Genomic DNA, 14,524 nt, shown 5'->3' with positions numbered 1-14,524 from the left:
AGTGATTTTTAACTGACACCTGTTTTACTTTAATAGTGATTTTTAACTGACACTTGTTTTACTTTAATAGTGATTTTTAACTGACACCTGTTTTACTTTAATAGTGATTTTTAACTGACACTTGTTTTACTTTAATAGTGATTTTTAACTGACACTTGTTTTACTTTAATAGTGATTTTTAACTGACACTTGTTTTACTTTAATAGTGATTTTTAACTGACACCTGTTTTACTTTAATAGTGATTTTTAACTGACACCTGTTTTACTTTAATAGTGATTTTTAACTGACACTTGTTTTACTTTAATAGTGATTTTTAACTGACACTTGTTTTACTATAATAGGGATTTTAACTGACACTTGTTTTACTTTAATAGTGATTTTTAACTGACACTTGTTTTACTTTAATAGTGATTTTTAACTGACACTTGTTTTACTTTAATAGTGATTTTTAACTGACACTTGTTTTACTTTAATAGTGATTTTTAACTGACACTTGTTTTACTTTAATAGTGATTTTTAACTGACACTTGTTTTACTTTAATAGTGATTTTTAACTGACACTTGTTTTACTTTAATAGTGATTTTTAACTGACACCTGTTTTACTTTAATAGTGATTTTTAACTGACACTTGTTTTACTTTAATAGTGATTTTTAACTGACACTTGTTTTACTTTAATAGTGATTTTTAACTGACACCTGTTTTACTTTAATAGTGATTTTTAACTGACACCTGTTTTACTTTAATAGTGATTTTTAACTGACACTTGTTTTACTTTAATAGTGATTTTTAACTGACACTTGTTTTACTTTAATAGTGATTTTTAACTGACACTTGTTTTACTTTAATAGTGATTTTTAACTGACACATGTTTTACTTTAATAGTGATTTTTAACTGACACCTGTTTTACTTTAATAGTGATTTTTAACTGACACTTGTTTTACTTTAATAGTGATTTTTAACTGACACTTGTTTTTACATCAATATGCTTATATTGATGTAAAGCTTATATGTTTGAATTGTGTAAATAAAGTGCTGTTAAAAGTCAAAAGTCGTCTTCTTTTTTATTTTATTGGCGATTACGCGTTGGTGACACAGGTTTATATTTCCGGCCGCATTTAATTTTTTCACCATCAGTATTTTTTTATTTTTTACTCAGTAAGGTGAGGGGGTTTTAAATGTAACGAAGTAAAACTACTAAGGTTAAAATTTACTCGAGTAAAAGTAAAAATTACATAATTCAAAAACTACTCAGAAAATTACAAATTACTCATAAAAAGTACTCAATTACAGTAAAGTGAGTAAATGTAATTGGTTACTTTCCACCCCTGCTTGTATGTGATCTCCTGTGTGAACTGCAGTCATACAACGCAAGTGTCCCGCATGCGCAGCAGAGGACGCCACAGGCCAGCGTGCTCCATGCTTACGGAAGTAAACATGGATGGTAGTGCCGGCATGCATCTAGCGGTCTTTTACAACCATAAAAACTCATTCTTTTCAATATGTTTAAAAATAAATACTGCTCTACGAATTATCATCTACCATGGATGTTTTTCTTTCTTGCCGCTTCTGTGTAGCAAGACGCAGAATAGTGACCTATGTCGTCGTGTTAATGACGTTCCCACACAGGTCGCATTTGAAAAGATCAGATTCGTATCCGATTCAGGGCCACAGAGCCCACACTCTCTGCATTTAACCCATCCCCTTGTGGAGCAGTGGGCTGCCATTGTTTTTTTCCATTTGCCATTGTTCAATCCTGGGTCAGATTGGAAAAATTTGGATCTATGTTGTTCAGACTGCCATTAAAAGATCAGATCCAGGTCGCATATGGGCAAAAAAAAATCGGATTTAGGTCACTTCAGGCTGCGTTGTAAACGTAGCCTAAGGTGCGTCTAAAAACCAGATGGACCAGAACAGCAAATCCCACAGATTCATAATAAATTCAACTTTAGTATCTGAAAATTTGCGGTGGCCCTTTTTATCAGTAGAAGATCAAATGAGGGTGATAGTAATAAAAATCTACGTCTATTTTTTAATTATCAAAAACTGCTTGATTACTATGCAAATTTTGTTCACTTTACTATAATCAACCATTGTTTTGTTGGGGTTTGACCATATCTAACCCTAAAATACACCAACGTTTGTTGGTTTAACGTCACAAACTGTTCAAAGAGTGAAAGGAAATTTGTGAGGCCCCAGATGCTAATAAACTATGTGTGTTTACCTTCGCTGCAGTTGGTCCCTCTCCATCCAGCTTTGCAAACGCAGCCACCTGCCGAACACACACAGGTCAGGAAAAACAGCTGCCATGTTTGACCAACAGGATGAAGCAGCAGCATTAGGGTGGAGACGGTCATGTCAAATAAATGGTGACTTTAACCAGCGTCAGGAAACTCACTGGGTGAGCAGACACCATGGGGTCCGCAGGCGGAGGGCTGACACACCAGGGTGTTGCAGGCGGGACCCCGCCAGCCCGTCTGACACCGGCACTGTCCATCAACACAGTCACGGTGGCTGCTGCAGTTCGCCGGATTGCATCGCCGCTGATGAACACACAGAACAGTGGAGACTTCTCTGGCACAGCGCCACCTGCCGTCAAGTTTGCTGGGAAGGATAAAAAAAAAAAAAGATGAGAAACATTTGATCAATTAAGCCTTTAAGCCGCTGAATAAAGATTATAAAGTATGACGTTAGAGATTAAATGGCTCACCAGTGATCGGAGGGGTAGCTGGCCAATGAGCCATTAATCACATAGGTGGAAGACCCGCCTCCATCCAAATTAATGGCATTGATGACCCCATTTTCCTTTAGGAAGTCAGCTACCTGCCAGAGATTCATGCTGTTTGGATAGAAGAGGAATCTGCTGTTAAAATAATGCAAACCATGATAAAAAAAACCTTAAAATGGGATTCAAAGCTTCGAGACCAAGTCTTTCTATTTTACAATCAAGCAAATCTAGGCTGCAACTAAAGCCTGGATTTTCTTTAGGTTAAGCCAACTTCAGAAGGATTGTATATCTAAAATACCGGCTTATGACTCCTTTAAAAAAAAAAAAAACAAAAGAAAACAAATACGAAACTATCTTTATGCAGAATAGCTACTTTTTTTCAATATGATTGCAGCTTAACGAAATTAACCCCATGTTCAGAACAGCACCAACACCTGCAGTAAGACATTACCCCGTTTACCACATAAATCTCAGTAACTGACTGGTGCAAGTTCACAAGTAGAATAAGAATTGGCGTCTTTCACACATACATTTTAATCCTAGTAAATTACAGTGTCAGGTTTTTTTTTTCTTTACCCGGCAAGAGTGAAAACAAATGTACCTAATATCACCTGCAAGTGGCAATAATGCAAAAAACGTAACGGATAAAGTCAACCTCTAACAATTATTTTAGATGAAATGACAACAGTTAAACAGCTGACTAACAATAACAAACAATGTCTTTGGGATCAGGGGTTCTTTGTTATAAATAAAGCTGTGAAAACTACTGAAGAAGTTGTTTTTTAGTGCATTTTACACTTTTTTTTTTTACAAAAACATTGCAAATACGTGCCTCTCCCAGTAATGTTATGACTTTATTCACACTAGTATAAGACTTTACTGTAACCATTGTATATAATAATACCGGGTCTTACTGGCTAAGGTAAGTGTGAAGAGGGCCACTGACTATTTCCAAGTCCCTCAAACGAGAAAAAACAGTGAGTTTATTTGAATAGCACAATTTAGAACAAGGACAATTCAAAGTGCTTTACATGAATTAAAGTCGCAGGGAAACGGCTGTTTCAACCTTTGAATTTCCAAATTCTCCAGAGTGGTGCCCGACTTTACACAAGTGAATAAAGTGAATGTGATTGGTCCTATATTAAGAGGGCGGATTTGTTATCGCGGAGGGTTTGTAAGCTTTATGTTGTGGCCAGTTCCTCAGAAAGATCGTTGCTAACCAGTCAGCAACTTAGTGGTAAGAGATTCTTAATGGTGACTTAGCAATGACACTGTCAAGGAACGCTATGGACAGCGGAAACATGCAAGAGGAGGAGAGTTTTGGGTTGGAGGTCGTGGATGAGTCTCCTCCGTCATCCATTTTTTATTTAGAGGAGGAAAGCGGGGACGAAGATGTTGTGGAAGAGGACGCCAGGGCGGCAGAAGCTTGGTTTGGTGTAGAAGGCTTCCAGCCATACATGTTTGAGCCCTTGCCTCGCAACGCTGCCAGTTCTGTTAGCTCTACGCCTGCCGAAGACACAGACGTCCATCGCCGTGAACACTGGGACGCAACTCAGTGGGAAAGGAAAGGATTCTGATTTCAACTGTTGCGTATATTAGCTGTGACATATGAATCAAGATGATATAACCGAAAAAATTTGATTGACAGACGACCATGGATATATGATTGGCCGAATTTAGATGTTCAGGCTGACGTATAAGTAACTGGCCTGCATAAGATAATGAAAAAAAAACCCACAGGTTTTAAGACAGGATTTTGTTTTTAAATAGAAATGTTCTAAATTTTGGGACAATATCATCTGATAAAGAATACATTTATATACATGTTTAAGCCAGAATGATTTCACATTTAAATAGGATTTCCCTAGAACAATAAAAGCAAATCAAGATAGAAGCAGGTAGTGAAACATTCAGTGTACACTTGAACTCCCAGTGCCCCCCAGCAGTCATTAAACTATATCTTTATTGCTATTTGTGGACAGAAGGTCAACCTGTTTGGTTTGATTTTTACATGTTTTTATTGATCCGCTCAGGTCCTGGTATCGATACACAGAAGGCAGCAGTTTTAGGCATGTCAGAGTGTTGCGCTATTCTTATTCTTAGCTAAATCATTAACCGCTGAGCATTAATCTTCAGATTGTCGGGGGGGCTGTGGGGCTCAGGAGGTGAAGGGAAAGCCAAATCCATACAACTGATTGGAGGAATTACCTTAAAAGGGTTGAAGAGATGTGGGCTTTAAATAAATATGTTCACTACAGTCACTTGGACAGCCTTCTGTTCCTGAAAGTCTCCAGGATCTTTTAGACAAACATGTCTGCTGTTGAGTCTCATTTTTATGTTATATTCACTAGGACTGAAACAATGAATCGGATTAATCAGATTGATTGATTATTGAAATAATCGTCAACTAGTAGTAATCGATTAAATGTTAACTGAAATATAGAGACTATAAAACATGCCTTTAGCTGACAGAGCGACCCAATTAAAGAAGGAATTATATTAAAATTGTAAGAAAATATGTTCCGTCCCGGAAGCAGGATCCATCCTGCGCATGTGCAAACAGATAAACTTCCGGTTCTACACGAATATTATAATTATGGTACTAAAATTACTTATTTCTATCCTTAACTCACTAAAGAATGCTAATACACATCATGACTTTTCTGAGACAATTTTGATGCTTTTTACATTTTCTCTGTTAAACTGCTCCTCTGATGTCATCATCGGAGATGTTAAGAGCAGTCCGGCAAAATATGATTAAAAAAGGTTTATCTGCATTTTAGTCGTTCCTTTCTTTAGATTACGCGCTATATGCCATAATGTTAACTAGGGGTGTAAATCACATCCATCATGGCGATTCAATTCAGTATCGATTTCCTGACCCAACGATTTGATTATTTTCTGAATACTCCACGATGCGGTTCGATTCGATTAATTGGTTCATTTTTTTGTTTTGTTTGTTTGTTTTGTTTTACTCCTTACAGGCTAGACAATGTTTCACATTTGCATTTTTTTTTTTTAGAAACTACAGAAAATAACAGAAGCAGGAAAGTTTTACTCCACCTATTCCTATTAAAACCTCATTTACTGAAAAATAATCATATCTCTGCGTTATAGATTCTGAAAGGCCTTGCATCAAAAAACACTGCACAAAATCAGTGCAATGAGTGCAATGCAATACCTCGACTCCAGACGTCCCCGCCCCCTTAAGAGACGCTCCGCTGCTCCTCTCCCAAATTGTAGCTGACCGCAGACAGTGCCGCAGACAGGAGGCCGGCTTGTTTTGTTTTTATGACCGAAATTGCGGAAAACAACTCGTGAAGTTTGACCCGCTAGAAGAGCGAGGTGCGCGAGAATGCTGGGACCCTTTTTCCACCAGGATCTCCGCTCTTTTTGGCCCTCATGTCCCTCCATCGTCGGACTAAACTCGCCCCCACATCCTCGCCGCCTCGGCCGTATCTAGACCCACAGCGTGTAGCGCAGACCACGCTTCAATATTGAGCAAAATTTAAAAATGTCTATGTCAAGCTCACTGCAACACACTGCTATAAGAGTATAACCAGGAAGCGAGGTAGGAGGGCAAAATAGGTTTAGCGGCACCGCAGCACGGGAGGAGAACTACGCCCAGGAGCAAATGGATAAAAATAGACCGGAGGAAAAAAAAAACATGAATCGATTATCTTGCGGACGTATCGATGCATCAGATCGTCGGCTGTTGGATCGATGCATTGATACAAAACGATTATTATTTACACCCCTAATGTTAACACGAAAGGAAAACATAAAACTCAAAAAGGCTATATTTATGTTTAAATCTGAGGAAGTTATCTCCCGGAAGTAGCGAAGGTTCCCATTTCCGGTGCAGATCGGGCACAGACGTTTCATAAAGCAGAAACGATTTTAAGGCATATATTTTCTCAGCAAATACATTATTATCCTTTAACGCATCATATTTTAGTACGCTTAGTATTTTTGGGGAGGGAAAATTTTTATTTAGATCTTTTTTACAAAATAAAATGTAGGGCAACCTGGATATATATCTGGATGCTTATGTGCAAATGAGCTGATGGAAGATCCTGCTTCTGGGACGGATCGGGTAGAGACAAGAATGACTGTAGGCGATTTTGTTTGTTTTGTCTGAGGACAATTTCAACATCTCTCAAAGCAAACACTCATGTTTTATCAGAATATAAATTATCTAAGGCAAATGTGCCAGAGTTTGTGTTGCTTTCAGGAGAGCGTAGAGCAGTGTGAGTCAATAAAACAGCTGGTTTATCTTTCAACTATGACTCAGTTCAATAATCAAAAAAAAAAAAAAATGTTTATACTGAGCAGGTGGCTGGAAGGATGGATTCTGACGGATCAGCATCAAATTAGATATCAAATTTTATACTTTTCTAGACAAGAATTAAAAGGGCATGATCATGTTATCATGATATTCTTTTACGTTTATACGCCCCTAACTCCCTCTGCTAGCATACAAAGTCTTTCTGGAAGATTATCATGTCATTTTTTATTGTTGTCTTTTAAGTTTTGTTTTTCCTCAATTTGTTAATAAATAAAGCTTTGTTTATATTTACAATACCAACACATGTGACTTAAGCTACAATACTGTGCATGTGTGCAGGGGCTAAACAAGTAATGGGGCTAAGAGAGTTAGCTGCTCCAACAAAGTTGTGAAAATAAAAAAGAAAAGTAAAAAAATCCAGCGTCAAAAAGGTCCAAACAAAATATGTGATGCTAACAGAGATAAGACTGGATCATCTCTCTGAATACAGCACGGATGTTGGTGTTCACTGAAGCTGCTGAGGCGTTCAGATGTAGCTGCTAATTTGATGGATGAATGAGTAAACATCCTCATTAATACTGATACCACTGAAAGTAATGCTATGCTTAGTCTCTACAGGCGGGTAGGTAGGTGGAGGGGGGGTCAGTTTTCAGTTTGTCAGTTTTCACTTTAATTCAGGGCTCAACATAAATGTACTGATTAGAAAATAGCTGTTTAATGTGTTAAAGGTATAGAGGACGATCTTTTATTTCCAGGTGGATCATCTATATAAGATGACCTAATTGTCAATCATTCTGGCGATATGTTTACATAAGGCCGTCTTACGTGCTCGTTCCGTTGGTCATTGAAGCTCACCTTTCTCATCGCGGTTCTTTGAAAATGGCAGAGGGTCGTAATAGAAAAAGTTTCTACGAAGTGGATGAGAAGAAAAGAAAGTCCTCAGAAGAGGCAGATACAACTTCTGTCACAGCGGTCCGCTGTCTCCATAGGCTGTCGCTACCTGACAGCGGAGACTAATAACAAAGATTGCGCAGGCATCGCGTGGAGGAGGAGATAGGTGAGCAATGGAGAAAAAAAAGCAGTGATCATCTGTCCAAATAGTCAGTTAACTGAGTTAAATATAGTCCACTATAGAGTCCCCGCTGTATGGGGACACAGTAAGCTTGTATGAGCTATGAGAACAGCACATTTTAAACTTGGCGTGCGAGAAGAAATGGTCTCGTGCATGCACATGCATTATTTTTTTTTTTTTAGTGGAGAGGGCAGGTCTTTTAAGAAATTCTCCACAATGTCTTTAAATTGTGTTCATTCCAATAAAACTGTTTAGCCTTGGACTCCTTTTTTATGGCTCAATTTGAAATATTTCATACTGTAAACCTGTGTCCCTGTTTATATTTGTTAGGACATTATTTATTTATTTTTTTTGATGTTCTGATAAAAGGCTCTGGGAAGGATAGACTAAAACTTTTGAGTTGCTATAAATCGGTTGGTCTTTGAGCATGCAGTGCGCATCGTTTTACCACGAGGTGCTGAGGGTCAGGATGTATTAAGTCACCATCTGTGATCCTGATGGTTCTGTGGTGCTGCAAACTGACAGATGCTTTAATTTAACTTGAACATATGTTGCTTTTATTTTTATTTTTATGGGGATAGTAGGAAGAGGACCTTTAATAACCCAATAAATGTAATGATAGATGAACAAGGAATGCATTCAGATATAGAAGACAAAAAGAAGTTTTATCAGGAGTGTTTAGATTATAATTCCACTAACAGTATATGAATCAGTTCTATATTACATTTATCCATAATATTTAATAGATATGGAAGATATTTAGTTTGCTTTCTTTTTTTTGGTCTGATTTTTTTTGTTTTGTTTTTTTCTCGATCAAAAACCTAAAAAGGAAAGACAAAAAACTAAACTGCACTTTTAAAACTTCTAGCATAACATAATAGGACAAGTTCCATTTTTGCGTAAATGTTTTTCTGCAGTTTGCAGGCTTGTAGTCAGGGAATAAGTGAACTCTATTTAATCAATATCTCACAATAAGCACATGTTCAGAGAAGAACACGGATCAATTTTAAACATGTTTCTGCTCATTTATTTTCTCACCCTCTCCTATCTGTTTGGCCATCGATGTGAAACAGGATGAGTCTTCCCTCTTTATCGTGGCCCACGGCCGTTCTGGCTGACACCACATCCACAAAATACCTCAGTGACCCTGAAAACAAAGACAGGAACATTACATGGTGTATTATGGTCTTCATAGATTTAAGGCAAAACCAGAGGTGGAAAGAGCACTAAAAAATTGTAATTAAGTAAAAGTATCTTTACTTTGCCTAAATTCTACTCAGAGTAAAAGTAAAATTACCCATCTCAAAATTTACTCAAGTAAAAGTACAAGATTACTTCATTTAAAATGTAATTTGAGTAAAAGTTATTTAACTCAGTTACTTTCTCTTAAAAGTAACTAGTAACTATAACAAACTACTTTTTTAAAGTAACAGCAACTGCCTATGTCGGTGTAGGTACCAGATCTGCTCTGGTCCTGCGCATGCCAGTGGCGTTACGCTACATGATTGGCTGAATGTTGCCATTATGGTTGCCCAGACAACGATAAGAACATAGCACAGCGTCTATGTGCTGAGTCAGGAGCATCTGTAGCGTTAGCGTGTTTTATGACTGAATTTTTACCTGATCGATAAAAGAAAACTGAAAAAAAATATATATATATCTTTTTATATTGAACAAAGTCATTTCAGGTGATATAAAGGGGAGAGCTGGGTAGCGCTCTGGCTAGCTGTGCTCAGTAGCTAACAAGTTAGCCGCTTTTAGCTCTGTCAGTTAGCCACATTACGCTACAATACTTTTAACTTTGTCTCAACAACAACCGTTCGTTTTCTATAAGTAAAATAACTGTTTTATTTGTTTAAAGTCTCTACAAAAGTCATTTTTGAGATGTTCCATTTGTCCTTCCTGTCCTCAGATCTTAATAAAAAGAATAAAAATAAGCATATTGTTAAATGTCTTTGAATGCAGTACTTTCTTTCAAGACTGACAATGATATTTTTCTATTTACTGCTACTTTAGATCGCCAATGAAATGTAAAATAATAGCAAATATAGATAATAATATGTTGAGACTCCCAAAGAGATTAGAGTTTTAAAGGCACACTATACAACAGTTTTCAGTTAATTAATGTGTTCCATAACGTTTTGGATGATTAAATGAGTCATTTCAGGTTGAACAAAGGTATTCTCGGCCGCCCTGGTGGTCTGTGGGGGAAATGCCGCACTTGCAATTGCAGGAGCCCTCGGCCCGCACCCACAGGCTCAGAAGTCTCGCGAGAGTCGGTCTTGCTTTACGGCGAGAACTGCTACACCCCCCAGTTAAAAGCATGCTCGTTGCTAGCACAGTGGCGATCTTTGTGCAGTTATCATGGCGGAACCAGCGTGAAAACAGCGAAAGCCCATGTCGGAGCAGGCAAGAAAGAGGAAAAGGGCTCCGGACAGAGAGAGGAGTCGTACATGGGTGAACATCGGGCAAGCTTTTTCCGAATGGCGAGAGCTAAAATAAAAAGAAGGCTGCAAGGCTGACGCGGACCTCGCGTTTCTGCTGATGCAATTGTAAGTAACATTGGAATGGTTTCTCTCTCTCTGTGTGCATGTTCATAGTTTCACTGTGTTAGTCATTCGTTGCGTTCGCCTGTCTGCTAAGCTCAAAACAACCGCGCCTGGCTTGACGGAGAAACCAGGAGAACAGCTGTGCATATTTACGACAGTGCACTTTTACTTTCGCCCTCTGGGGGGAGCCTCGCTGGAAAATCAACACCGGTTGCATAGTATACCTTTAAGAAACTGTTGCAATACAGTTTATCCGAGCAGAGTTGCCACATGGTGATGTCATAAGAAGGGGCGGGGCCCCGAGCAGATCTGGTACATACACCGGTACTCTGGTTACAGTATGTACTAATCAGCTACTTTACTGTAAAATAGAAAAGTATTTTTCCACCATCACTAAATTACTGATTAATTGGTGCTCAAGAAGATAAAAAACAAAACAAAAAAATACATTGGATTTAGAGGCGTTACATGATCCATCCAATTGGAAGGGTACATTTATTTTTTTAATTGTCCAGCTTTAGTTTATATTCCTAGTTCCTGAATTCTTAAGTGGAATCACTTAAGAATTTCCCTTCTTCTGATTACAGAAGCCTTAGATTTATTTTTATCTTTTTTTTAAACACCGCTCTTTCCATTGTTCTTCCCTTTTTAATGAATTTATTAACAGGTTGCAAAAAAAGCTGAACAAAAACTTTTAGAAATTGCTTCTTTTTTTCCTGGTGGGCAGCCTTTCTTTTGGAATGAGTAAAAAAAAACAAACAAACAAACATTTCTATTGGTCTGTTGGACGTTAGTAACAGCATTTTATTTGTCGAGAGCAAGCTTTTGTTTTGGGATTGCAGTTAAGAGAACGTCATCCGTAAAACACAGTTTGAAAGGAATGCAAATCTTACACTTATACTGAAAACGAGAATAAAATTTGAAAATAAATGTTAAAGATTTCACACACAAAAAAAACCCCTGAAAAAACAGCAAAGTTACTCTTAAAACCTCGAAACTTTAAATTTCAGGATTGCTTCTCCTTTCAAATTTCTACTTATGAAACTTTCTACAATATTGGAACAAAATTGACTTGACTGGTTTGGCACTGAAGGTATCGCCATTTACAAAGGAGGAAAAAAACAATTCTCTGTAGAAAGAAAAGAGCTTCACTAACCAACAATTTAGTCATCACTGAGCTCAATCTGTGACTTCAGCCTGCAGTGTCCAACACATGTGGATAAGGAGCACAGACACCTCGGTTTGGTCTGTGGGACGTATTTAAGGAGCAAAACAGTGGCTAAATACAGTGCAATGAATCAGCCTTTCTTCTCTTTAAATAGACACAGTATCTGTTATGGGATGATAAAGCTGAGGTTGCTTTGGATCAATGCTGGGAAAACTCTCCTTTACCCCTCTTAAAGGTCTCCTGAGCTCATCAGCTGTTTGGAAACCCCATGTGAGCTGTGGGAGACTCCAGACTCCTCTCACTGCAAACCAAACATGACAGTGTTGTGTTTTTGTGGCGCCAATGTGTTTATCTCGGGTCACAGATGACTTTCAGTCCAGTGCAAACACTTGTTGTTTATTTATGGCAGAGCTGGAGCTCATCCAGTCGCTCAGAGAAAGCTGAGGTCAGGGAATCTGATTCTGGACACAGATGGAGGATTTTCCACAATAATCGATTCATGTGAGGAATCTCTTCTCTCCCATACAGATATATTTGCACTTAAAGTCTGATAGTTTACTGTTTTCTGAGCAGATCTGAGGGTCAGTTTGTACCTGTACTCTGTGTTTCGCTGCACTCGGCCTCCAAACTCTGATTGATGTAAACCTGGCCGTCCCTCAGCAGCCAAATCACTCCGCTGATGAGCTGAACAAAGGGGTTGGTCTGGTTTAAAACATCTTCCTGTGAGAGGTACCTGCATGCCACAAGACAAAAATAAAAACTTCATCTCCCAGTTTTTACATTTCTATTAACTTCATCAAACATAAAGAAGCAAAAAAACAGAACCTGCAAACTTATTCAACACAAGTCACTGTTGCATCATGTAAAACTTCCCTGGATTGTTGACCCCAGTTATCAAACCAGTAAGTTAAATAAGCCTCTAAATGGTTTACAGATGACCTGCCAGAGCATGACTGTTTGTTATATTCTGTTAAAGTGTTTTTTGTTTTTGTTTTCTTCCTAAAGGGAATTCGTTTCTCTATCCACCTGCAATAATCAGAAGATTTTATCTTAAAACCTTCAAAAAAAATGAGGCTGTGTTTTTAGGAAAGTGTGAAGTTGCAAAGTGGAAATTACTAGAATAAACAAATGGAGTCATCCAGACATGAACTCGTCACCTGATGTTTGTTTTTGAGCCTTTGCTGAAGTGGACCAGAGGTTAAACTACGGGCTGCGTGAAAACACACCAACAGGAAGCCACTCAGCAAACGCTCTGATGTACTTCACATAAGCAAATGAGCATGCAGCAGAGGCCGACATAAGGGGGAATAATATTTAATACGTGTAGAGATGAGCAGAGTGGATAGAAAGCATCTTGTTTGTCGGAAATTTATTTCTGGGGCAGCTTGAAAACACAGGAAAAAAACACAAATAATACATTTGACAGAATTTTCAACTCTTAAAGAGGAAACATGGGAAAGTATTTTAAACCAGTTCCTAAGCACGGTGGAGGAGCTGTGATGGTGCAGTTCTGGGAAACTTGTAGGGTTTTATGGTATTATGGAGCCCTTGAAATAAAAAGAGATAAAAAAATCAAACCAAAACAAGATTTTGCTGGTTGTACCAAATCGGGGGAGAAGCTCAGAGGATACTGGGATATTTTTAGGCTCTTTGGAAAAGTTTCCAATAAACTCCTTTCAGACATAAACGCAGTGCAGGGCTCGATGTTAACCATCGCCCGATTTCCCGAGGCAAGTAGTTTTTATTGTCGGGAGAGTTCAAATTTCATTGCATTTGCCCATTTGATCGCAAAAAAAAGATTATTTATCTCTCAAAATTACTTTAAAATCACCGGCATTCACTGAAAACGACCCACAAGCGTTGCCGGCGCCATTTTTGTTGTTTTGTACACATTCTCGCGTGATTGAAAAAGCCGGGTGATTTTCCACCAGATGGCGTGATACCAGAGGTGGGGACTCGAGTTTGTTACTCGTACTCGATTCGCACTTAAGTCGAATATTTAATGACTTCAGACTCGACTGAGACTCGCGATTTCCGACTTGTGAATAGGGTTGTCAAAAGTATCGATACTAAAACGTTGTATCCGGATACAATACTCATTTTCAGAAGTATCGATTCAGTGCTGCCACCAGTGGCACCTAAAATCATTCATCTAAAGTGTAGAATAGAGGAAAATGCACTTTCTGAACACTGTGATTGAATAATTCTGTGCACTTTTCAGTTTTACACTTTTTTTTTTTTTTTTTTATAACAAGTGCAGCTGCTGAGAATAATTTTTGTTTCTTAACTGGTTTGGCTAGTGTCATTATGTGTGCAAAGCATAGCCAAGTAAGGAAAACTTTATTTTAATTTTGTAAGTTTTTTTATCAAGCTTGCTTAATATTGTGCACAGCAAACAACCTCAAAAAATATTGTTCTTGTTGTTTATTGTATTTATTTATTGTATTTTAATTATTAATCAAAATATTTCTATTGAAATTTGGAGTTTTTATCCTTGTGGTATCGAAAATGGCATCGAGTATCGAATATTTTCTTTAGTATCGGTATCGAGTTGAAAAGTTTAGTATCGTGACAACCCTACTTGTGAACAATATTTGATTTTTTAAGTGTTTTTTGTTTTACTAACTTGACCGATCGCCGCTCGCCTTACCCGTACAGCAAAGGTAAAAAAAAAAAAAAAAAAAACGGCAAAGGGGCTGTCAAACTGTCACGTAGCAC

The 14,524-nt window shown here is 37.9% G+C and overlaps 1 protein-coding gene across 2 annotated transcripts in view; it reads right to left on the bottom strand.

Moving 5' to 3' along the window:
- The window catches only part of nagpa (N-acetylglucosamine-1-phosphodiester alpha-N-acetylglucosaminidase), a 29,469-nt gene that overhangs the window by 9,062 nt on the left and 5,883 nt on the right, over window positions 1-14,524 (bottom strand). For both annotated transcript variants that reach the window (XM_038272452.1, XM_038272453.1), the window contains exons 4-8: window positions 12,400-12,539; window positions 9,128-9,236; window positions 2,712-2,840; window positions 2,400-2,605; window positions 2,226-2,273 (exon numbers count right to left, since the gene is read on the bottom strand). In XM_038272452.1, coding sequence (XP_038128380.1) covers window positions 2,226-2,273; window positions 2,400-2,605; window positions 2,712-2,840; window positions 9,128-9,236; window positions 12,400-12,539 — 632 coding nt within the window. The remainder of the gene's footprint in view (window positions 1-2,225; window positions 2,274-2,399; window positions 2,606-2,711; window positions 2,841-9,127; window positions 9,237-12,399; window positions 12,540-14,524) is intronic.

Source organism: Cyprinodon tularosa, unplaced genomic scaffold (genome assembly GCF_016077235.1).
Source record: "Cyprinodon tularosa strain WSP-4 unplaced genomic scaffold, ASM1607723v1 ctg83, whole genome shotgun sequence".
NCBI classification, from domain to species: Eukaryota; Metazoa; Chordata; class Actinopteri; order Cyprinodontiformes; family Cyprinodontidae; genus Cyprinodon; species Cyprinodon tularosa.
Note: the sequence above shows the minus strand (reverse complement) of the source record. Positions and strands in the feature narration are given on the sequence as shown.